The 26,037-nt window shown below is 41.1% G+C and overlaps 1 protein-coding gene across 2 annotated transcripts in view; it reads left to right on the forward strand.

Moving 5' to 3' along the window:
- The window catches only part of SSBP2 (single stranded DNA binding protein 2), a 73,137-nt gene that overhangs the window by 33,389 nt on the left and 13,711 nt on the right, over positions 1 to 26,037 (forward strand). The window contains exons 5-7 of one of the 2 annotated variants that reach the window (XM_053475180.1): positions 21,724 to 21,813; positions 24,511 to 24,594; positions 25,975 to 26,034. In XM_053475180.1, the coding sequence (XP_053331155.1) occupies positions 21,724 to 21,813; positions 24,511 to 24,594; positions 25,975 to 26,034 (234 nt within the window). The remainder of the gene's footprint in view (positions 1 to 21,723; positions 21,814 to 24,510; positions 24,595 to 25,974; positions 26,035 to 26,037) is intronic. The other variant, XM_053475188.1, reaches the window with a different exon arrangement.

Here is a 26,037-nt window from a genome sequence, read left to right on the forward strand (position 1 = left end):
TTTCACACACACACACACACACACACACGCTAACAGCAAATACTAACAGACTCATGCTAACAACATACGCAAACATACACTTACATACGCTTAACACCTTACAGTAACACACACCATATGCTCATGTATACACGTTAACACCATAAACTAATACAAACACTCCAGCACTATGCTTATACACACATACACGCATACATACTCGCTGTGACAGTACAGTATACACACACTATTTCCCCCTCTCACCTTGCAGAGACCTGCCACTCCACTGCCTAAATTAAATTGGAGTCACATAATGTGACCTCGCTGGGTGGCTCGCAGAACCCGATTCACTTCGCCCTTACAGCCAAGCAGAGGGAGCCAGATTCTGAATGGTGGACCTGGCCAGGGCTACCCCCTTGTCCTGCAAAACCCTGGTTGCGAGGACGTGATTTCTAGTTGACCTGGCGCCTGGGATTTGTCACGCAGTGGGCTATTAAAATTATGTATAAACCTGTGTCTCAAGGCATACTATTTTATATTAAAGTTCATCTTTGCAATATAGATCTATTGAAGCAATGGACGTTTGTGTGTAAAATAGAATTCTGGTCTTATTGAACCACCAATATAGCAACCAATGGAATGATTCAATCAGTGGGAATATTCTATTGCTTGTCATTGCAATAAAACCACTTTTCCGAATTAGTTTTTATTTATAACCCCTAATGACAAGTTTGTTTTACTGGGGGGAGAAAGGAGGACAGAATTTGTGTAATTACAAATAACAAGGCTTGGTATACAGTGCTCTTATTATCCAAGCTGCTTCATGAGCTGTAAATATCGTTGGCAATCAGGTGGTAGAATCAACAAAGGAATCGTCTCCCAGCCAAGTAGGACAAAAGTGAGAGTGGTTGAAATTGCTTACACAAAAATGCCTAAAGTCCATCTAAACAGGTGCTATTCCTTTGTGTCCTTGTTGGATGACCATATTACAACCCTACGTTTCCCAGAGACCAACCATAGTGAGTCAGGCCCCCTTTCAGTGAAATGCTGTTCAGTTTCCCTGAAATAAACAACATTACTGCCCTTTAAATCACATTCTTAAGGGAACTTAATGTGTTCAGAGCTTTGTACTATCAATCAGATTCCCTTTCTACTGGAGGACTACCTCTTGATCCCCAAACTACTGGACAGCAGGAAACGTAATGTGCGCACAGTACACATCGCGGAAACTGCCCATGGACACTCGGCTGTGGTTCAGATGAGTGAATGCAGGCACTCTCTCCTACCTACAGGACCAGACGCCATTAATGTCATGGGGCTTCCTGAGTATGAATGTGTAAGCAGCAGAGTGCTGCTCGGGTCATCTGTATCCGAATATGTAAACTATTTGCACGTAATCAGTCAACAAATTATGTTTGTTGTACTTGTGGGATCTGTCGTTAGAGGTATTGGCAGAGATCTGCTTTCTGGTAGAAATGTGAGATGACACAATTTGGGAAGATAATCTTGACATTGGAACACTTGCCAGTTACATAGGTCCCAACACTACAGCTTGTACGTTTGTACCACCTTGTATACGTTATACGTTTGTATAGATAACTGTACAGACATAGAAATCCATTAAAAACCTGGATATGGTGATTTCACCACAATACCACCAGTTACAATCGTACAAACCGAAATGCATCTTGTGTAAAAAAATAAATAAATGCAAATAGCGGTGAAGATCTATTCTGCACCTGTCCAGACACAGCTCATCGGGTACCGGGGATCGCCATCTGGAGCCACGGGAGACACTTAATTGAAAGTGTCGTGTACTTTGCGTGCTTAATCCTTTCTACCCGATTATCATTCTTGCTCTCTGTTTATCAAACGCATTTGCAGCTATTGTTAACAGGCAAGCCAATGCTAAGCAACCTTACCCCATAGAATATGTGACAGTAATGTGTGTGTAAATCTATTACTTTACATAGACCTACCTGCGACATTGTTATCATTTTTCTGATGATATCCTGATGCACAGTTGTATTTGGTAATCTGAATGTGGTGCAGATGTATTGGTGTTATTATTTTAAGATGTTTTTTTTGTCTATTGATAAGTAAATAGTGTTTTTTTATGTGGGCCAGAGTACTTCGCTCTTGGTGTACTGTTAATATTTGGTACGGAGAGGCAGATCATTGATCTGATTGAAAAGTGATAGTTGATGAGGAAGGAACAGTTTATAAAGACAAACACCCCTGGTGAAAATCCAGAAAATACATAGATTTTGCCATTATGCAGAACATGGTCTTCAACCATGGTCCTTTCCTGCTGGGTGATGAATCTGGACTCGCTTGTAGATCTTTTACATGGCCATCCATTGGAGTGGTCACTGCATAGAAAAGCAGACGATGGGACTTGCATGCATCAGAACCAACCCCTACGGCCTATTAGTTATGCCGTATCTGTTACGGTTGGGAGGGTTATATAAACCTGCTGCTCCTTCTTCTCTTCATCGCTCAGTTCAAGTTCTCCTATCCTACTTAACACTTCCTGTGTGCTATGTTTGGCCTGCTCTGTAGAAATGTAATGGTTTCCGACTTACTGGTTTGATTCCCCACCCAAGAACCTTTTGCTGCCTGTCCTCTGACCAATGGTCTGACGTTGATTGTGCCTCAGCCATTGGACTTTACATCCCAACATGGAAAAAAGGTTTGTTTTTTTTTTTCTTCTCGTTTCCCAGAGAAATTCTACTATAAAGTTTTGTAAGAACACCTTAGCACTAGTCTATACAGGGATCTGAAGTAATACGGCATCGTTTTATCTCAAGCTTACTTACACATACATATTGATTCCACATCTGGCACAGAAGGTGCATTCTGGGTGGGAACTGGAAGTTTCGATTACCATCTCGGACGAGTCATTCGGAACTCAGCAGTGTGATCTGCTGCGCATTAATAACGTTACAAGTTAGGCAAAAGTTTCCTACGTTTAGCCGTTACTAGAATAAAATATCCATGGCTGCGGAAACTACTCTCGCTCCAGCTTTTTATTACTTCCCAATAGTTTAATCCCAATTAAACTACTTTTTTGTACTTTAATATGCAGTCTTTAAAATGCATAAAAATTAATAATAATAATGGACTTGGGGAGAAGCTGCAGTTCCCTTCCTCTCTGGTCCGACAGCTTTCACCACCGATTGGCTGGCTGTTTGAAGCAGCCAATCAGTGGCACAAAAGGGGTTCCAAGTGCGTATGATGGCTGCTGGGTCCATTTCAGGAAATTGTGTGTTCTGGGAACATCTATATGGTTTCTACTTGTTGTGGAGTGGTAGTAGAATTAGTATGTGTTTGGGCAGGCTAGAGGGGCCGAATGGTTCTGTCATGAAATCCTTTGTTTTTATTGCGTGTTGCTAGTTTTAATATTTCATTTGTGTCCTACAGAATCTGCTGATGCTCTGTAACTAAAATAGAATAACTGTATTCTCCCGATTTATAGGTCACACTTTTCCCCCTAATTTAAATATTTAAACTAGCGGTGCAGCCTATAATCAAGGTTTAGATATTTTCAATGCCCCCCTATCTTTTCTGCAGAACACTTTCTGTGCCCCTGCCTCCTTTCAACCAGCTCCGCGTCTTCGCTTGTTCTGCCTTCTTTCTTCCGTTTTCCTCAGTCTTCTGCTTGTTCCCGTGTGTTCAGTCTTGACTCTCTGTGCACTTCCACAAAAGGGCGGAGCTTCTGGACACGACCATTCCCCACGCTCTTTAGTGGCCGTTCTCTAAGAAGTCAGCCTGACCGCTGGGCTTAATTCGTCGCGTTACTGTCTCAAAGTAAGGGAGCAAGCCTGACCGCGAGAGATGCCCTGCAGGTGCCAAGACCCAAGCATGCGCAACATAACCTCATCACAGGAAAGAGGGCAACGCGGCCTTGTTAATACATTTTCATTAGTTGGTAACTCGAGAGAAGATTTGCATTTTCTCGTGAATACGGCATTTCTGAAGAGATTATATTGCTTATCAGAGTTGGAAAATGTTTGCCTGGTATTTAATCATATTTAAATACCAACGAGCAGGAATAAAGTTTAAAGGTCCTTCCTTTGGTTTATCTGAAAATATTTTCTGATTGTTCTTTTCTGAATACTGAGTTCTGCGTTCAGAGATCTCGGCGATTCCCCTCTGTAAATCTATGGGTGCCAGCGATGTGTTACCATCTCTCTAGACCACATCCCCAAAAGCCCGAGCTTTCTTTTCCCAAATTGTACATTTTAAATTCTAAATGTTTTACATTAAAACAAGCAAGCTTCTATTTGTATTAAACAAAACTATTTTATGTGTCTATCATGCGAGCTGTCTTCCTAATATCCTGGTACATGGATCTGCACGATTATTCCTCCCCATTATCTTATCTCTGGCCCATTGTTAAAGCAGTTGATTGGTTCAGGCAACCTTTGTGGTATGAGGAGAACGGAGAGAATTTAAAGAAATTGATTAGATAATTGTAACCCAAATGCTCTGAGACCTTTGCTTCCATGAGGTTCACATTTAAGATATCCAAAACAATTTCCATGGGCGCAGAAAAAGCGCTAGCCGTGTGTAGGTTAAAATAATAAATGCATTTAGTATTTAGAGCTGTGATGGTGACCGTATCCTCGAAGAGTAGATTAAAAGAGAACAATCATTAACAAATATAGCCACGACTTTTATAGGACATGATGGGTATTTTTGTCCCCCGCGCTCTTTAGGGTTATTTTGGAGCTGTGTGAGGGCATCACATTCATGCTGTAGCTTAATGTGACTTTCAGGCACATTGAGATTCACATGCGGTGCTATACCTCAGGGACAGGCTGGTTGCCATGGCAACAGTTTTTTTTTATCGTTTTTAATTTTCTGAAATAAGGCTACACATGATTGGCAGGAGTCTGTTCCTTCGGTATTGATTAAGGAATGTCAGTCCTGCTTTTCCCCAAAATAAGACCATATCCCAAAACAGAAAATAAGAAACTGGGAACAGAATCACTACTGCCCTTCTCCTACCAACTACCGTATTTGCCTGATTTATAAGACGACCCCCCAAAATCAAAATATTAATTTAGGAAAAAAACAAAAAGCCTGAATATAAGACTACCCTATAGGAAAAAGTTTTACCAGTAAATATTAATTCATGTAAACTAATTTTCATATTTAACCCCTTAATGACAAAGCCCGTACATGTACGGGCTCAAAATGCATTGTTTTCAATGGGTTTAGGGAACGCCCATTGTCCTTAAGGGGTTAATAAAAGCTATGATTGAGAAAAATATTTTTTATTTCCTTTTATTTGCCAACCTGCCCCCCCAGTTATGCACATCTGCCCCCAGGCTTGCCACTCTGCCCCCAGAAATGCCTTATACCCCCCTATTTGCCACTCTGCCCCATAATGTGCCTTTTAACCCTCTATATGTCACTCTGCCTCCAGAAATGTCTTATACCCTCCTATGTGCCACTGTGCCCCATGATATGCCTTTTAACCCCCCTATATGCTGCCACTGTCCTCTCCCCCCCTGTCCTCTCCCCCCCGAGATATGCTGCCACTCTGTCCCCCCCCGAGATATGCTGCCACTCTGTAGCCCCCCCCCGAGATATGCTGCCACTCTGTCCCCCCCCGAGATATGCTGCCACTCTGTAGCCCCCCCCGAGATATGCTGTCACTCTGTCCTCCTCCCCCCCCCGACTTACCAGAGCAGACTCCCGGGTGTCTTACGGGGCCGGAGGGGGACATCTATGCACATCGTGTATACAACTCCCGGTGCCGGCACTCAGCGGAAGTGCCGGCACCGGAAGTTGTATACGCGTATTGCGTAGATGTCTTCCGCCGGCCCTGCAAGACACCCGGGAGTCTGCCCTGGTAAGTCGGGGGGGTTAAAATGCATCGTGCGGACGTTCACCGGCAACGGTGAACGTCCGTGCGATGCGCTTAGACAACCTCCTGTGCCGGTACTCCCCCCGTGGAAAGTGCCGGCAGGGGAGGCTGTCTGAGCGTATCAGGCAGTAGGATGCAGGTCCCCTGCACCGCTGCGGGGGATCTGTATCCTAACCCCGCTGCCTGCCCGGCGCCCGGGACTGCATGTCCCGGGCGTCGGGCGCTAGACACAGAATATAGGCCGCACCCCCACTTTAAAGACTTAAAGTGGGGGAAAAAAGTGCGGCCTATATTCGGGCCAATACGGTGTGTGTGTGTGTGTGTATATATATAATATATAATATATATATATATATATATATATAATATATTACTGCTAACAGCAATCACACTACTATCAAGCCAAGGCAGCCAGTACATGCTGGAACCTGGGGATGATAGTAGTGTGATTACAGCCTCCCTATGCCATGCTACCACCCCCACCCCCCTTACACATCCATGCTATCACACACTCATTCACAAACATTTAAATACTCATTCGTTCCATTAATCACATATACACACACACACGCTCAAACCCCCCCCCACCCCCTTACCTGAACTGCAGATCTCCCACTCGCAGACTTCTGCAGGGGCCCGGCTGTGCGAGCAACTTCTCTGGCCCTGCCCCCAGAGGAAGGAGGGGGAGGCAGAGTTATGTGAGGACTGTGCTACCTTCCTGTTCTCCTGCTGCTAATAGCAGAGACGCTGCTCGTGATCAAAGCCCGGTAAGCAGCACGGCCCCAGCAGAATGAGGTCTGATTATAAGACGAGGGGTATTTTTCTGGAAAAAAGAATTCCAGAAAAATAATCGAGCAAATACGGTATATATCATCTCTCATATATATATATTATACACACACACACCGTATTAGCTCAATTATAAGATGACCGCCCCAAACGCAAGAGATCCTGAATATAAGACCACCCTATAAAAAAAAGTTTCACTACTAAATATTCATGTAAACTATTTTTTCATATTTAATAAAAACTATGATTGAGAAAAATGCATTTTTGTTTTTCTGTCCTTTTATTTGCAGACCTGCCCCCAGATATGCCTTATACCCCTATATGCCACTCTGCCGCCCTGATATTACTTTTAACCCCCTATATGCCACTCTGCCTCCCTGATCATTTAACCTCCTATATGCCACTCTGCCTCCCTGATATTCCTTTTAACCCCCGATATGCTATTCTGCTTCCCTGATAATCCTTTTAACCCCTATATGCCACTCTGCTTTCAGAAAGCCCTTCTACTCCCCCAATATGCCACTCTTGTAACCTCCCCCGACTTACCAATGCGCCCCTAGACCTCTCCCCGTGCTTCAGATTCCTTGGTGAGTAGTGGGGGCAGCCGGTGAAGGTATGCGCGATGCGTGCAGACAACCTCCACTGCTGCTGCCAGGGATTCTTTGAATGAGCACTGTAAGGTCATGTGACTCCGGCGCTCCGTCATCGAAGCCCCGGCAGAAGTGCCGGCAGCAGCGGGGGTTCTCATTAGAAGACGATGGTTATTTTTCAGAGCAAAAACCTTGTCTTATAATCGAGCAAATACAGTGTGTATGTGTGTATATATGTATATGTGTATATATGTATATGTGTGTGTGTGTGTATATATACATGTATGTGTATGTGTATATATATATATATATATATATATATATATATATATATATATATATATATATATATAATATTAGTGTGTGCTCTCATAGAAGATTAAATGGGACATCTCTGATCATTATTGCAGCAGTCGGCGACATCAGAGAGCTGTCTTTCTGTGCATGTGAACAGGTGGTCCTGGTAAACAGCTTTCCCCTTTGACCCTTGCAGTGCTGGATCTGACTGGCAAATAGTATATTACATGGCTGTTTCCTGAAAGCCTAAGAGTTGGAGGTAAATTCATATGGGGGAATTCTGCAGAATTCCTCCATGCATTTACAAGGGGGGGGGGGTACAAATTCAAAGTTACTACTCTGCTACCATGTGCCCTTTTTTCTTTAAAAATAACACTCTGTATCCAAAGTTATGCTGACCAGATCATATGTGTAATATATATGTGTAAAATGTAAAGAGCAGGACTATATTTAAAAATAAATCTGTCCTTATTAACTGGGGATATTGTTTCTTGGTTAATGATGTAATAAAGTTCTTCCTTTTAGTAACCCATCCCCATCAAAGGGTCCTTTATACTAAACCTATGTGCACATCCTACTCTCATGCTGTAAGTGCTTCCGATGCGATCCCTCTGCCTGGGGCTGATGACATCATCTGAGATCTGCTGCTTTATGCTCTCGTCCCTAAGCGTTACTAACTTTCATTATTTTGGTGACGTGAGAGATGTTCCTCTAGTGAGGATTTCTTCCCAAAGACGATGAAAGCTTGCGATGGCTCGAGATGGAGAACCCCGGCCGCTGCTGTTATTGTACAAGCAAAATATTTTGATTGTTTACTATCAACAACATACCCTAGTGTCACGGTAACCTCAGGGAAGGAAAAAATATAGACTTACCTCGGCTGTAGTAAACCTTCTGTATTTATTCAACATTAGAAGCAAAGGCTTCACATTTAATTAGCATAAAGCAAAACAGAAGTGATTATGTCAAAGATCTTTATGAAGAAGATCTTTAAGAAAGCTTGTAGCAGAAACTCCATGTGGATGCAGATGTTTGGTAGACAGTGGAGTATAGCTTCTGTCCCCTAAAAATAATCTTTGGGAAAGGTCTTGATAAGATCATCTTCTACATTTTAAGAGAAATCTTCAGCAGGAATCCAGAAAATCTAATGGGTAAAGGAAATAGTTTCTTACATGTCTTCTAGGTGGTGGTCCTGCTTTTGTTTGGGTTCTACAAGTCCGAATTATGTTCTGTTTACCCATTGTAAAGCTCTGTGGGATAATTTGAATTGATCGATAATGTTTTGTGAATACTTTAATTTGATTTTTACAGCTCTCGTTTTACTAGCGTTTATGGCCCTTACGTTTCTGTGAGGAACAGGACCGTGTATAACCTTTTATCTGGGCAACTGAATTAGTGAATACACCTTTGGGAAATGGTGAATGGTGACTAACCTAGTGCTCTATAATATAGCCTAAATGCGTGAGTATTTTATAGCCTTTTTTACCCTTTCATATTAAAAGAGCAGATCTAAGTTATCCCTCAGTGTGAGAATAGAAAAGCCATTGTGTTTTTTGTCACTCGTGTATGTGTTGCCATGGAAACACCCACCGTTTCTTTGTGAAGTATTTTGAGGAAAATATTCACGCTTTTGGTGGCATTTATTTGTCTATACCAGGGGCGTCCAACCTGCGGCCCTCCAGCTGCTGCAGGACTACATCTCCCATAATGCTCTTTCAGCTAAGTGGCTGGCTGAGGAGTATGGGAGATGTAGTCCTGCAGCAGCTGGAGGGCCGCAGGTTGGACACCCCTGGGCTATACCCTTTCATCCATAAGTTGGTGTGTGGTCCTCTCTTAGCACCACCTGAGTCGGAGGCATTGTGTTGAATCTATACGTTCCCTCTGGTAATATTGTAGTCGCTGGTCTACATGGGCCCACGCAGGCAGCATGTTATGGAAGTTCCAATCCCAATCCTGGTTAGTGATATGGGGATCTCGGCCATAACTACACTTATGATGTAGCACATGGATAAACTCGAGCACTAAGTGACTTCAGTGCAGAACACGAAGAGGCGGAAAAGAGAAATTGTGACCCATGGAAACTTGTTTATCTGGCACAGTATTAGAGACACGCTGACCATCGTGTGCATTTGCCTCTTCCTACACTCTCGGGACATGTAGTATACTCTCCACCTGTCATTGCTGGCTGAACACCATCACCAGAACCCCCCACGCCTATGGAGAAAGCACTCTATTGATTTCAATGGGAGCACTTCCCTGCTACTGATTGGCTGTTTAAAGCAGCGAATCAGTGAAGTGAAAATTAAACCATAGAGAGTTTTTTAGCATGTTGAAGAATGCATAATAACGTACCTACAAAGTACTTTAATAGGCATTATTTGATGGTGAGACTGCATGGGACGCTTTTGAAATCAGAAAAATCACGGTAGCGGTAACCTCTAACCAGCATTAATGCTGTAACCCTTTCAGCACCATTATAGTTTGCATACAGCTTAACTGACGGATGCCCTTGGTGGAGGCAGAAGGATTGCAGAACTGGAAAAAATACATTTTAATGTGTTTTCACAGCACCATCAAGTCTTGTCTCAAAGCAGAAGCATTGTTTTCAATTTTTTGGCAATATCTGCATTTAAGTAACTCCAACCGATGGGTTTCTAAACAAGGTCCTCCCCAAATTCCCCAACATGTGTAAATACAGAAGAAATGGGTGTAGTGATCATTGGCTTTCTCTTACTTACCAGGCCCTTACACACAAGAGAACCTTGTTAAAGTTATTTTATTATTATTATTTATATTATTTTCTAGACATTTTCATTACTTATTATATTGTTTATCCTTAATTATCACACTTGTCAATTTGGAGGTTGTCTGTTATCTCCTCAATCCAGGCTGCAGTCTAATGGTGATAATGAAATGCGCTTTACAAAACACTAGGAAAGGCATACATGGGGTTCTTTCATTTTCGTTTTACTAACCAACCCCTAACCAGAAGCTTAATCACCCCCGCCACCTTTGGTCTTTGTAAAAAAAAAATATAACAGCTCGGCCGCACACACTGCTTTTAAAGATTTCTCGGTAATATTAACTTTTAGTGCTTCCTTTTAATATGATTTGTTACCAGAAAAAGAAATATACCATTAAATGACAGTATGGCCTAATTCTTAAAAGGTAAAAATGGATGACACGGTTATGCCATATAGAAGGTGTGGAAGGTACTGTTGGATTCACAGAGTGTCCTCTAGCTTTCTGATAAGAGGCTCACATACGCACATTGCGGTGTATAGCACCCTTGACAATGGTATGGCCCAGCAAGTAGGAGCAACGTACCTCCCAGGTGTCCTTCAAATGACGCTATCACGGGGTTCTACAGCCGTAAAATTCACAATAAGGTGTGTAGGATCAGCCATGCTTGTATACTGAATTCTGTACATAAATTGTTTTCTAAATGCCATACTCTGTTACACAAAAATAGGTCACAAAGTGGCATTAAAAAGTCTCTGTACAGCCCCATCCGCAAACACCTCTCTAACTAGACCCCTAAAACAAATGTGTCCCTCTTTAGCCGTTATACCACTATAAATGTCGACTGGTATGGCCCTAACTCAGAGAGATGGGCCAATGAATTTGGCGTGTTGGTAGTTATCTGCTTATTACAGAATAAACTAGATTGGGGAGGGGGTTCTGAAGCATAAAATTGCGCAAAACCGTTATGGACATAATTGACTAATTTTTCGAATCCATCCTATTTTTGTGCTCATTGTTCTCGTGTTTCCGTCTCTCCCGCTCTGTTAGGTAGTTCCATGTGCGCTGTTTACACGCTGAGAGCCATTTGTAAGCTAGACTTGAGTGCAGTGAAATGAAATCAATATGTACTTTTTAATTGAATCTCTGACCTTTTTCCTCTTAAAGGTGCAATTTCAGTTAACTAGATTAAAAAGTTAATGCAATCTTTTATTAAGCATCTTAATAAAACTGCTTTGCATTTACATTTTGTGGCCTGTTCATTTATTTTAAACCACAGTAGACCTATTATGTCTCATTGTGTCTTCAGTTTGTTGAGTATTTTTATTTTATTGGAATTGGCTAAATGCATTACTGACATGGTACGCTGCAACGGGAAAAGATCTGTTCTTCTGCGATTTAATATAAACTGCAACCGCGTAAAGGGATGGCACCCCAACAGAACGCCTTACTAAGAATTACTTTGCAGGGGAAAACATACCTTTTTAAAACCTGTAATTAATGCCCGCCAGCCAATCACTGTGCAGACAAGCATTTTAATTGGTATGGATTGGAGCGCCAAACGCGTTTGCACACATGGGTCCTTCTTGGCACTGGACTCTGCCAAGGCGGGTATGTCACTTAAGCCAAACTTATGACCTGCAGGACGAGGAGCTGGGAGGTGGGGAGTTGGGCCAGTTGTATGGAGAGCATTTGTGGGATCCCTCCATGGCTCTACAAATACAAGTTAATACTCAGCTTATGATAAGCATGGAAAGGGTTATATGTTCCAAGTTTTGGAATGGTTTAGCAGTTACTGCACTTATTTCTAAAGCTGTGATTCTGTATGATATTTATATTAGGATGTAGGAGATTGTAAGTATTGCAGTTTTGAGGATCGTGTCTGACCCCCGGTAAGCAGATCGCGGATGCACAGGAGAACGCAGCTCCAGCAGGGGACAGAGACATGGAAAATGTATACAGGGGGTTCTGAGGAATCCCTCCGTACCGCTGCATGCAAGAAAACACAACTCCTCTGCTGTCATTAAAGCGTCCCTTTAAAGAATGTCGATTTTCACATATGTAAAAACTACAAATGAATTCCTCCAAGGACATTTCCTGTTTCTCATTCTGAGAAACCCTTTTTGTGTGTTTCCTTGTACTTAAATGCATAACACATGCTGCCCTTCTGCATCCCGACAGAGCGGAGCGGCGTGCGGCGGGTGCTTCAGCAGCCTGCGCTGCTTGCTAGTCAAATCACGCTGATGACATGTGTTGCAATCCTCCAGGAATCTTAAGATGCCTTTTGACATACATTGAGATGCGTGTTGATTTAGGACAGCTTAACCTTTCCCTTGCTTATTTATGACACTTGAAGTTTCCACTCCTCAGTGAGTATTGCTGTATAAGAGGGAGCAATAAGTAGCTCGGTTTATTATACCCAACCCACCTGAAGAATGCCTGATGTGACTGCGAGAAACCATCGCCGGAGCTGTTGAACCTCTGTGAAGCTGTATGGAACATGCAAGTCGGTAACACTCAAGGTCACTCGGATAGTTTTCAGGATAGTCCACGCCATGGGTGGCAGATCCCACAGTGGTGTATTTATGAGTTGCGCTGCCCTAGGCCATCCCTTTTAACCCCATCATCCCCGTTTTGTACCCCCTTAAACCTCGCAGAATGGCACAACTTAGTGATTTAAGTCCTAAATAAATCCCGGCAATCTGGGGCCGGCTGAAGGGGATTTAAGTTCTATTGGAACCTCTCGCACGATTCTAGTGACTGGTAAGCCATGGTTGTGGCACACGTTATAAAGATCCTCAATTATTATTCTGCTTTGTTTATGAATGAAACTCTACCAAACAAGCCCATGAGCTGCCTTGTCATAGCAGCTGCATCCTTTGTGTCCCAATCTGATTTATTACCTTAACGTTCACTGCACCCAAACAGTTTTTTTTATGTATAATTTCCATTATAAGCGAGGGAATGATGCCCCCCCCATCACGGGGAGCAGTTATTGGAAATGTCATTCGTTCCTGCCATGTTATGATTAAGTAATTACTGGACGCACGCATCACCTCCATTACAGGCATGCATTATTGATACATTATTTATTGATCTGCCTTGCATTATTTCTTCTTGCCATGACCAATCACTCTTAAAGGGTCAGTTGTGGCAGAATTCTTTCTCCAAGGAAGAAAACTACGATTATTTTTTTCCCCAGCTTCACAGAGAAACTCAGGTTGTTTACTTCCCAGGCAGATGCTTCCCCACGTGTCGGGTACCACCATGGGGGCTCTTGCGCATGCACATTGGGGATACTCATTCACATACATCAATTACATTTTTCCCTAACGACCGAGTTTGTGCTCAGTCAGGTCATAGAACAGGGATCAACCGAGCGGCTCTGTAGTGTTTCTCATAAAAGCATGAGTTGCATTTAGAAAAACTGACGGATAAGACATAACTATGTCATAAAAAAGAAGGAAATGCATATTGGGATTTTCCTCTCTCATTGTATAGGAGATGTAAACCATAAACAAGTGAAGGTGGTAGGTTGACAGCTATATATAAAAATATGTGTATATTCTATATTTATTTTGTAATGTACGTCAGGAAAAATGGGCAGACTAGACGGGCCGAATGGTTCTTATCGAATTCTGTGTCTCTGTGTAAAAATATTGGCGTACTAAAGAAACAAAATGCAAAATGTATATTTCCCAGCATCCTGCTAAGCGGAGAAAAAATAGGGCACCGCGTGTGGTACAAACGAATCTTAAATTGATACATAGTGTGTTGTTTTTAGAATGCTATAGATGGTTGAAAATTATGTAAATATTGTCAGATTCTCCAAAAATGGTTTTACCGCTATGTTTATGTTCAGGCTGACCGTCCGATCTCCTAGTCTTCAGGAAAACACAGGGAGGCTACTGCATATATATATATATATATAAAATTGAGAATTTGTATTTATCCATGTGCTTTACGGTGGTTGCCGCTCTAGTTTATTAGTACTGCAATGTATTTGCATATTAAAATATTGTAATTCGTCTGTATGACCCCCCCCCTTGTTCGATGGAGCAATTATTTAAGGGGAGACCACCCTGCGTCTGCGTATTTATAGAGTTTGCCGTGTAGCCAGGAGCATGGCATGTACTGAAGTTTGGGTTGCCTGTGTTAGCAGTCGTGCTTCTCGTGTATTCAGGAAGCTGTCTAATGGCATTTGGAGGAGGGGAGCTCATTAGCTTCCTTCCTGAGCAGTGTAATTTTTATTTCCTGCCGTAGCCGTGTCCTCAGCCAGAATCTACGACAAAAGGAAAATGCTTGCCTGTGCAAAAACTTTTCGTTCCTATTCAACCTTGAATGAGACGAGCATTTTATGTGTTGAAATGTTGCTGTAATTGGCAGGAATGCCAGGTTTCAGCTTTGCTTAGGAGTGGCCACAGAAGCCTTTGTCTAGATCACCGATTATGAACAGTAGTCTCCACGGTGTTACACGGCCCCCCTCAGTCATGTTTAGTGGATGCTGAGGTCAAAAGTTATTTAATTTTGAAAATGTGTGTATGGTGGTAACAAATTATAATTAGGTTAAAAAAAACAAAACATCCTGGACTTCTCAGCATTAAGGAGACCAATAACTCTGACTAAATCTCCAACTCCATTTGCAGAAATGCATCCCCAAACTAGCAAGGAACCTTCACCATTCTTCACTCATTCTTGTACCACTCTCCAGCCCCTCGGCAAACTGCCTCCTGCTGCCTCCCCAGTCCAGAGAACCTGCTGCCATTTTTCTGCTCTCCAGTTGCTGTGTTTTCATGAGTATTTGAGTCACTTGGCCTTATTTCCACATCGGTGGTTTGGCTTTTTGACTACAAGACTTTCATGAAGACCACTTCTGACCAGACTTCTCTGGACAGTAGATGGGTAAATATCAGGGTCCCACTCTTTTCTCCCAGTTCTGAGCTGATAGCCCTGCTGGACAACTTCATGCTCACTTCCCTTCACAGCCAGATGTTTCAACCTACACATTAAATTGATGACCATTGGCACCTGTTTGGTCTAATTGTTTAATCACACACCTAGAAGAATTGATGCTGTTTTACAGTCAAAGGGTGATCATACCAAATATTGATTTAATTTGAGATTTTTCTTCTGTTCATTCACTTTGCGTTTTGTAAGAATTATCATGTGCATTCTTACTTTACAGCATTTTTGTCACATTTGCCCAACACTTTTGCACAGTACTGTGTGTGTGTGTGTATAGTGTTTGTGTATTTGAATGTAATCCTTTAGTGCCACAGATACATGTTTTTGCATTTTTTTTATAGGTTAAGTTGCCAATGTCATTTTAATGTTTGTTAGGATTTAGGATTTTTCCAGAAATGATTCCTGATTATATGTCTGAACTTGTATGTTGCAAGCCCACGTATAACATTTTTATACAAGTTTAAACATACTATACAAAAAAGTAATTAAGGTTAATTAATGTTTGAAGACCCTACTGATGGCAGGCGGCCTCTCTTCCCCCATCCTGGAATTACGGGCTCCCTACCTGCAGTCCAAGTGCAAGAAATATAAAAATATATTTGCCGTCTTTTTCTTTGTAGCAATAGATACAATAGAGTCAAAAAGACTCTATACTCCTAACTAGTACTTCAGCATTAAAGTTACAGCGGAAAGAAGCAGTTACTTCTGGTTACATAGTCCGAAGAATTCACACCAAAGCAGGATGTTCTGTGTCTGCACCAAGCCTTTTAAAGACCATTATTGAGTACGTTTTTGTGTGTTGCTTCTACTAGTTGGCACCCCTCATAAGTAGAATTACACTAATTTGGTAATTAAAGCGTTAAAAGCTTAAAACAAACATCACTCAATGGTTTTAAAGTTTCTTTGTAGGGTTGGAAGTTGACTCTCATCGGTTGTGTAAAAGGGTTTATTCTCCGACAGCTACTGATGAAGATGAATGATTCTCTCAAGGGCAGAAACATCCCCAGCAATTTTAATATTAGAATTAAAGCAATGGGAGATGCTGCGATGCTACAAAGACGGGGTATCTCTCTGACTCTAATATTGTTCCCACAGGGTTACCACATACACCCTTTTCTCTAATGGAAGAATGAAGGTAGACGTTTGTGTTCTGTTTGCGTTCAGTCTCTGGATCTTCCATGTACGTCTGGCGGCGCCATAGACTTCTATACGAGGTCTACAGCATTTAAGCGTTGTGCATAAGGCACACGATATACCTGACTGGTTTAACAATAAGGGCAAAAACTATAAAATATTAAGGTTTCTTGCAGCTTGTACCGGTTCTAGTGCTAGCTGTGATTTTATTTTATTTTTTTAACCCCTCGTGTCTCGCTGGAGGTGCTAATGTATCGAAATATACACCATGCAGTCTAAAAGGCTCATGCCGCAGAAATATATTTGAATAAAGGTTTGCGGGACTGATGGGGTTACAAATGAGAAGAGCCATCTTTTTATTCGTTTGCTATGTTTATTACCCATTCTATGTGAAGAATTAAATCCGCCTTATTCTCATTATCTGCAGCTTTTAAAAACTGGTCATTAGGAGACTGCGAGAATAAAGTGGCGCGTAGTCTGGGTGATTTCATTCTGCTTGTGTTTTTATTTAGTTGTAGATGAATTCCGTGCCCGCAGTTTAACCGATGCCATCCTGTTTTATATTTAGTGTTTTCCACCCTCCCCCCCCCCTTCTGTTGCAATGTAAATCCCATCTTGTATTCTTGGTCTGCAAGATTGTTACAGCCTTGTTTTTTTTCGTTCTGTTCCTTGTACTAAATCATTACAGCCGTGTGTAGCCAACTGTATCACATTTTCATTTAGTTATTTATCAAGCTATGTGGAAGCCGAGATGCAAATCCATTTCTTCCTGTCGCGCAGTATAGTTGATCTTAATGTTATAAGTCAGGCTGCATGCTGTACAACACACAAAACCCATTGCTGCTGTCTGCTACCTGTGTGTGTAAAGGGATTGTTTGGATTTCTGATGTTGTCAGCGTGTCGGGGAACATGCGCACACACATGCGCACACACACCAGCACCACTGAAGAAGACATGAACCCGAGTCACTGCACACTAACACTACTACCCCTGTATCAGACAAACCTCGTGGAGACACTCGGTCCATAGCCCCAAATAATGCTACCGCAGCAAAGTTCCTGATGTGACCTCATGTCATTTTCAGTCTTGTGAATAGATCCAAATCCCCAACATGCTATTCATGCATTTTAGTTATTTCAGCATACGCATATTATACATGCGACAAAAAGCTATGACAGTCCCTGTAAATGAACTTCTGAACGGATGCATATGATGCCAGAAGTTGAATCCCTACCTACACAATGAGTCTATGGTCGGATCACGTTATTGCCCGTCCATTCGAAACTCATAGCGTCTCAGATTGTGCCCCACCGGCGCTACAGATACACGCAAAAGAAGGCTTGTATTCATTAACAAAGAACTGACACAGACCTGTCCTTTCCTGTTCATTCCACAGTCCACCCTACGTATTCTCGCCTGTGCCATGTCGTGCCAGATGGCACAAAGCGGTTTTTATTTTGTGAATTTTTATTTTTTTTAAATGGAAACTTACCAGCATTTAAAATTTTACAATAAAAATGTAATGATAAATCCCGTTAAAAGAAGCCGTTATGACGGTATCTCAGGAAGCCACCAGTATGCTATGCACTGGGACAGGCCAGTTACAAACGATAAAATTCAACCTCTTGTTCCCGCCTTTGCGCGCTCTCTCCTACTCATTTCTTCAGTTTCAAATGTCATATTCCAGTGAACTGAAAGTAGATAAACTGTCTTGTGGATTCCAAGAAAAATACAGTCCTGTCAGTCTCCAGCAGAGTCCATGCCCCGTCCCTTGCTTTGAGTACAAAAAAGGCATTTTTTACTTTAGTTTTTTTTCTTCTCCAAACATACCGTAAATTAGCACAGAGATGGAGAGTGACACCTACTGGAAATTGGTGGAATTACACCTTTTACCAACATTTTTTGGTGGCATCATGTTTATATGTCTATCACACAGATAATATTATACATAAATTATTTCCATGTTTCAGTTTAACACCTAAAAGAATATGAATTTTGTATTTCAACAGTAATAATCTGCAGCATATCCGACACATATATGTCTCTGAGAGAAACTGAAAGGTTAATGCAATTGAACAGATCATTATTTTCTGGCTTTTCAAACGCATGGATCTCTCGCTCACGCTCCGTGTACACACCCTGTAATGTGTGTTGTTGGTTGGGCACGTTTCTAGGAATTTGATGTCAAAGGGAGGAATAGAGAGAAAAGTTACATTTGAGGGAATTTAAAAAATATGCAGTAAGTTACGTGCATAAAATGGGTTACCTTACTGGTTTATGTAGTGTTTTTTCTTATTAAACATGGTTATTAAACCAGATGTCCATGATGAACGTATATGTTACCCCAATCTCCTAATTGTTTCCTGATATAAGAATTGTGCTCTGCATTGGAGCCAGAGGAGATATGATTGACTATGTCTTGAAATAAGATGGTGCCAAATGGAGTATAACCGGGTTTCAGGCGACTCTCACCGCCTAGCACTCCAGTTATCGAGGATCATGGGAGTTAGAGTTTACCAGCTGGTGGGTTATGTTTGGTCTAACTGTTTTTACTTCTAATGTTGGGTCACAGTCGGTTACTCCTCTGTAATTTAGACCTGGACACTTAGGGGTTAATGGAATCCAACCATGATACCCGAAAGCTCTTTGTAGGGAAGTATAATGCAGCTCCTCTCCTGGATATGCAGCAAAGTGGCTGGTGGCTTCTGCCAATAGTTATTACACTAACATGAGGATTTCATTATGTGCAAACCTTGTGTTTCGTGTTACAGGTTTGAGCATATATTTCTTTCCTTCTTCTGCAAATGATGGGGTGTACAGAAGCGGGTGTATATCAGGCTGCTTAGAAGAGCTCATTGCTGGAAGCCTGGATTTAGAGACGTTTGTCTGTATAAAGCCAGTCCGTCTGAACAAAATCTCCGAAAATCCTGAGAGACATGGAGCTCGGTGGTCCCCGGCTACTGGGATTAAGGGGCTCTTGTCCCTCAGTCCTTCCATACCGGTGTCATTATGATTCCGGTGACCGCAGTACGGTTACTTGGAAGCTTGAAGTGTTTCTTTACATCCATTCTTCGCAGCACATCGGTTCCAGTCTTGCGCTGTTCTACTTTGCTGGAGTCTGTAAATCCAGAGGGGACGGCGCTTTACGGGAATACAATACAACTTGAAGTAGCGTAAAAATTTGTTTTTAACGCCCCTCGGAGCAGAGGGCATTGGTCCCTGCACCCCATCTGTTGCCTTCTACGGTGTCAAACTGGCCATTAATCAGCCATTAAGAAACGCTGTAATATCTTATTAGGGATCACACGCAAGGTGTATATTAGCAAACCGCTGTCTCTTATTTTGGGCAAATTGCATTTATTTTCTCCATAACATAAATGTATATGAGTGAACACTTTCAGATGACTCCACTGTCCTTTCATAATGTTTCAGAATAAATACACTTAAAACACCATAATAAAGAAAACAGACTTTTTATATATATATATATTAGACTTTCAGTGGCCAAATTGTTTCTCTCAATGCATATAATGAGTTCTATTTTATGAAATGCCAGCAAGACAATGGAAAGACATCAGTGAGCACATCGCGGTGCCACTCGTATATTGAAACCTCATTAGTATAATGACTTCTTGATGTAACATCAATTTGCTTTATTTATAAAATATTGGGCAAATTAAATTGTCTATACGGTGAAAGAGAAGACAGAAGCCATTGATTCACAGGTGTAAGAAACAAAACAATTGCCAATCATGCCGATGATTTTAATGTAGCCCACTCTGCCGCAAAGGCACTCTCACGTTAATGTTCACACTGGTAACTTCATTAAAATACATCTCGGTGCGTGTCACAATGTAGTGATTTGCCTGTGTGTGTGTGTGTGTGTGTGCATATGTATGTATGTATGTATGTATGTATATATATATATATATATATATATATATATATATATATATATATTAGGTAGAAGAGGGACTTATAACTTGTTCTACGCCAATGTCTGACATTTCAGAAGATGGCAAAACCCCATTTCCACTGTGGCAATCCGATTTCTCCCAGGATCCACAAACTGTACCTGATCCTCTCATTATAACCCACTATATCACATAGTATTCTTCCATGCTAAACGATAATCCAGTTTATATTTAGAGAGATCAGTTTAATGTGTTAGCACGACCTCTGTAGGTAGCGAATTCCACATCTTTATTGTTCTTGCTGTAAAGATCCCTTTTAGCTGCTTCTTTAGGTCTCAATGAATGACCTTTTATTAACGGGCCATCACAAGGCACATGTATCGTCCCCGAGGTGTATTTGTATAATGCTATCGCTTTTCCTAATTCAAAAAAAGAGCACTTTTCTAGCCTTTAATTTTTTTCATCCTTTTTAAGAATTACCACCCAGAATTATACTGCATTTGCAAAGTTTGACTCTTAGTATTGACTAATACAGATTATCATATAATATGAAATGATGTATAAATTATATTTTTGTTAACCCTTTGTTAAAATAAGGATTATCACTCCATGTTTGGATTCTCATCAGCAATTTGTGCTTCTAACTCGTGTTTCTGCTAAATTATATAATTTATATATAAACTCTATATAATGTGTATATATATATATATATAAACATCACTTAAAGGCTTGAAATAAAATTGTGATTAACTGAAATAGTTTTAAAGTGTGATGAAATGAATAGCGGCATCATAAGCCATGTCAAGATGTACTTTAGCATTTTATATACCGGACTGTGTCTACATACGTGAATTCTTATACCCTGCTGCTGATAGAACAGGGGGAAGGCATTAACTTCAGTCATTATTTTAGATTGTTTTAATAGGGATTTTTGCACCCACAAATACTGTTTCTGGTAAGCCCACTGTATAACCTTTAACCCTCAAGACCCAGAATGGTTTCCGAATACCAGTCACATATATTGATATTCCCCTTGAACACTTCTGAAGTGCCCAAAGTAGTTGACCTGCCAAGAGGTAGAAACGAAACCCGTCTGAATCCTTTCTGCAGCTCGCTTTAATTAATCTCGCCTCATTTCTCCAAATCTACTGATATCCGGAGTGCGAGACTGTATGAATCTTCTAAAGATTGAGATGTGTTGATTTTATTAGCCAGAAGTGAATGTTGTTGATGAAGTTATTAATAATAATAATAATATTCTTTATATAGTGCCCACAATTCACGCAGTGGTTTTTAGGGTAAATACGTTCAATGGGTTAGACGAAGCGATACACTAGGTATAGAGAGTCCCGCTCACAAGCTTCCAGTCCCTCGCGTTTGGCCGTGTAAAAGCAAAGGCCCCGCTCACTGACGTTCCTTCTTTTTTTCTTTCCAGAGCGCTGCAGCTGCCCCCAGTCCAGTTCTAGGAAACATTCCTCCAGGGGATGGAATGCCAGTAGGCCCCGTCCCTCCCGGCTTCTTCCAGGTAAATACACAGACATAAAGTGAAATCAAGAACTGCTCGTACGGTCTGTCTGCAGCAAGATGCAGCTGTGTGTAGAAAGCATTCGTCTCTTCGGCATCCGCACCAAGCTTAGCCCAAATTAGCATTATTTGGTATATTTTCCTATCTACATATTGTTGGACTGGTCACAGAGAAAATAGTCTGGTTTTTATGGACCTCCTCAGGTCTAAAACATGTTTGCAAGCTTCTTTGAACTGGGTACGGGACGGCCGTGACCTCTGAGATGACATGGCTAGCTACTAGTTTTTTCGTGCTGTTAAATTTTCTGGGATTGCTTGTTGACTCCTTAAAAAAAACAACAATCAATGTCTCTTACAGTTGTGTCTCCAAAACCTAAATTAGCTTAGATATTTGGGTAGACGACAGTGTGTCTGCTGTATGTCGATACCATGTGCGTCTTGGGAGTGAAAACGCGTAGAAGTGTTTCACCTTCATACGTAGGGCAACATCTGCACGCCAAACGATGTAACAAGGGCAACGACTGTGTGCTTTCACGCTTTAGAATCGGTAGACTACAAAGACCAGATGGCTTTAACTCACCGACCAGTTACACTCCTAGCGAGCAGTTATTTCCATTACATTATGATGCGGCGTATGCAATGTGCCCTGCAATGTACAGCCCATCGTTTAATAGGCACACGTGTAAAGAAGTACTTTTTTAGGTGAATTTTAGAAAGTGACAGGGACCATGGCACATAGTTTGCCTTCATCCATGGCTGTTACAACTCTGATTACATTTCACACGTTCTTCAATAACTTCCACCGGTAGTGATGCCAAGTACTGCATAAGCACAAGTTATTTAAGAACTGTTGACACATTTTCTTAACACCACATGTGCTCAAGTAATTGTTATAATAATGTAAATGGGGAGGGAAGTTCTCGTGTCACTCGGTTTGTAGTGGCAACTGTTATGCCGTTATGTTTCTCAGACTGTGAGGTTCCTGCAATGGCTTATGGCTGCCCATGGACCAAACCATGAGTCGTATAGGGGGTTACATTAAAAAAAATTCTCTCAATACGGTAAAATGAAGAAAAAAAGGTGCAGCGTCTAATGGTGTGCCCCTAGGAAATGTTTATTTCAGTAGAAATCTCCACAGACCATTACACGTTTCTCACAAGCAAGTGCGCTATTTGGGGCATTTATTTTGTAATGCATACACTGCCATCTAGTGGAAGTATGAAGAATTTTGTCTAATTTATGTACGGGAAGGATTCACGACATTGGTCTATTTTCTGTCCCTCACATTATTATTATTACAATTTTTATTGTTTTATATAGTGCCATCAAATTCCGTAGCACTGTACAATGGGTAGACAGGACATAACAAGTAGTAAGTAACATAACAAATTGACTAACAGAGACAACAGGTGAGGAGGACCCAGCTCAAACGCGCTTACAGGCTAGAGAATGTCCAGTTTAATAGCTTATTGGATCCTTGTATGGTCTATGGGATGTATTAAGTGTTTGTAGGAGATATAAAAAGTTGTATGGACAATGCTTAAGTAAATACATTAATACTGAAAAGATTGAACACGTTTTTTTAAATATTTTATTATCAATATTTAGATTATAAAATATATATTTTTTTCTTTTTTTGGCTTCACCCAAAAGTTAGCCGCTGTTGTATCATTGTTTATATCAGCCGTGTAGACCCTTATTGATCCGCGTGATGCATTACCATCCCGCACTCACACATCCCCCAGTACGCCATATTTTCTTGGATTCCGATTTTATCTGCACTTATACTTTAGAGCAAAAATGCCAGCCTACAATTAAAACGTATGGAGAGGCCGAAAGTACTTTGCAGATTCTGCCTCCATCACTTCATCTGAAAAAGTAACGAGCAGAATCTTTTTGTAATAAAATGTATCCATTTATCAGAAAGGGTCAAGTAATGAGTGCGAAAAACTGTTATTGTACCCAAAATAATATCTGTGTCAATATGAGAAAGATGAGTGATGCGTCGGTCTCGAAATGGAGATTTTGTATGTAATCTGTGGGTGCACAATAGAGATTCTTACTTGGCAAAAGTTTGAGAGATCAAAGCTTAACACGTTTAGTTAACGCGAGGCTCCAGATGCAATGTTAAAGTCTTCATTATAAAATTTATATCAGTATATGTAAAAAAAAATAAAAAAAAGGAATGTATTAAAATGTCTGTATGAATATGTGTATGTGACTGTATTAACAAAGACTTTTAACATAGTTTAACAAAGCCCTCAGTTTTACAGATCATTCAAATTTAATAATGGAATGATTAAGATGATTTGAGAACTTTGTGTTTCAGATCAGTTCTGAGATGTACTGAATGTGTAACTAATTGTCAGTTGAGAATAACGAGTGAGCATGGATTTCTGTATTTGTATATATTCACGTCGCCTTGGAGGTGGTTATCGTGGTTCATTACGAGTCTGGGGAAGTTTGGTGATCTCCTTTGTAGCACGCACCGCTGACATTCTGCCCATTAAGGAACAGGTCGCTGAACATTTACTCCTCAGTATTTGTGGACCTTCAGATCAGTGTTCTTGGTCTGTGTACAGGATACTTACATATATGTACAATCAGTATGACAGTGTAAACATTAATGGCTTTAAGTGTCAGAAGCAAGTCCTTCCAATCTATTTCTAACAATGTACCCGGTCTCCTTACTCTCTAGGGCCCTCCAGGTTCACAGCCATCACCACACGCACAGCACCTACCTCACAACCTCAACAATTCCATGATAGGACCCCACAGTCAGGTAGGAGGCCAGAAACATGTCTCCACACCCATACTGCTGTCCAAGGAGGTCAGAGACCCAGTCAGATAACCAATTCTAAGATGGTCCTGAGTCCACTCCAACATGCGTAGTTTCTGGAGCTGTCTTTATTGTACGGCACCTTTTGGAACATGCAATTGATGTTATTTTGGCCAATGAAAAGTTCTTTTGATACAACACGGCAATGGTACATGTCTGTGTAACTACAAGTACAACGCCGTTATCTAAATGCAAGGTCTTGCTGACCACTTCTGCAACCTGAGCGCCATTTTTCATATCTTTATTGAAGGATATCTATGAAGGTAAAGATCCCGTGTCTTCAGCGTCAGAATTTTCCACTGTTTATTGCAGTTTTAGAAATGTTCTGAGATGACAAAACGAGGTTGGATGAAGGAGAAGAGACCTCTAGTCTTTCCTGTGCAGATGTTACACTGACAAAATTTGACATAAAGAGGAATGTTTCACAATCCTAACCCGTGTAACTGAGTGTCTGCGAGTGCTCCTGTATGTACGAGCATATGTTTCTATAAACTGAAAACCTGATTGTATGCCTGTTGTAAATTATTGGTGTTAGCATATGCCATTGAAGAAATCAACTGATGCCATATCAATCATCCAGCTATATATTAGTTTCTATATAGCGCCTTTGTGTTCCAATATACCGACGAAATGGATCAGAAATCCATCGCAGACGGTGTTAATATTCTAAAATACTACTGGCTGGAAACGGATGGTTTTTAATGGAATATCTTCATCTTCACAGAGCCCCTTTATCACTCCCATCACTCCTGTGTTCCAGTGGCACATTGTGTTCACTAATCCACGTTTAAGGTTAAAAGGCTAATTGATCATTAAAAAAAAACCCTTTCGCTATTCTGTTACAACTAGAAATATCCTTGTTTCTCATGAAAACAGCAGTTACCCCAAACGTTTGAGTGGCAGAGTGTGTGTCTGTATGTGTGTGTGTTTGTGTGTATAGTATGTATATATTGTGTGTATAAATATACACACGCCATTAAAGTATCATAACTTCCTGTTCTCAGGATGTGATTGGTTATTCCTCTCCATTGTCTTATCTCTCCCTTGTTAACTTTCTGAAGTTTCTTGGGTTTTGCGGATTCTTGTTTGGTTTAGGCAGCCTTTGGTAAGGTGTATGAAGAACAGAGAACTTTAGGACAGGAGGCCAAGTGATTTTTAAGTGATTCTGAATCTGCCACATTCAGTAAATCTCAGTTTTCCCTAAGACGAACATTTTAAATTATATATATAAAAAGAAATACACTGACAAACACAAGCTGTGGATCGTGCGTTGCCCTCTGATACTTTTGGACGTGGTTATTTATGCTGTTCTTGTTTTTCCAGCCTTTCATGTCTCCTCGGTATCCTGGCGGAGCAAGGCCTCATTTAAGAATACCCAACCAGGTA

The sequence above is a fragment of the Spea bombifrons genome, chromosome 1 (genome assembly GCF_027358695.1).
Source record: "Spea bombifrons isolate aSpeBom1 chromosome 1, aSpeBom1.2.pri, whole genome shotgun sequence".
Classification (NCBI taxonomy): domain Eukaryota; kingdom Metazoa; phylum Chordata; class Amphibia; order Anura; family Pelobatidae; genus Spea; species Spea bombifrons.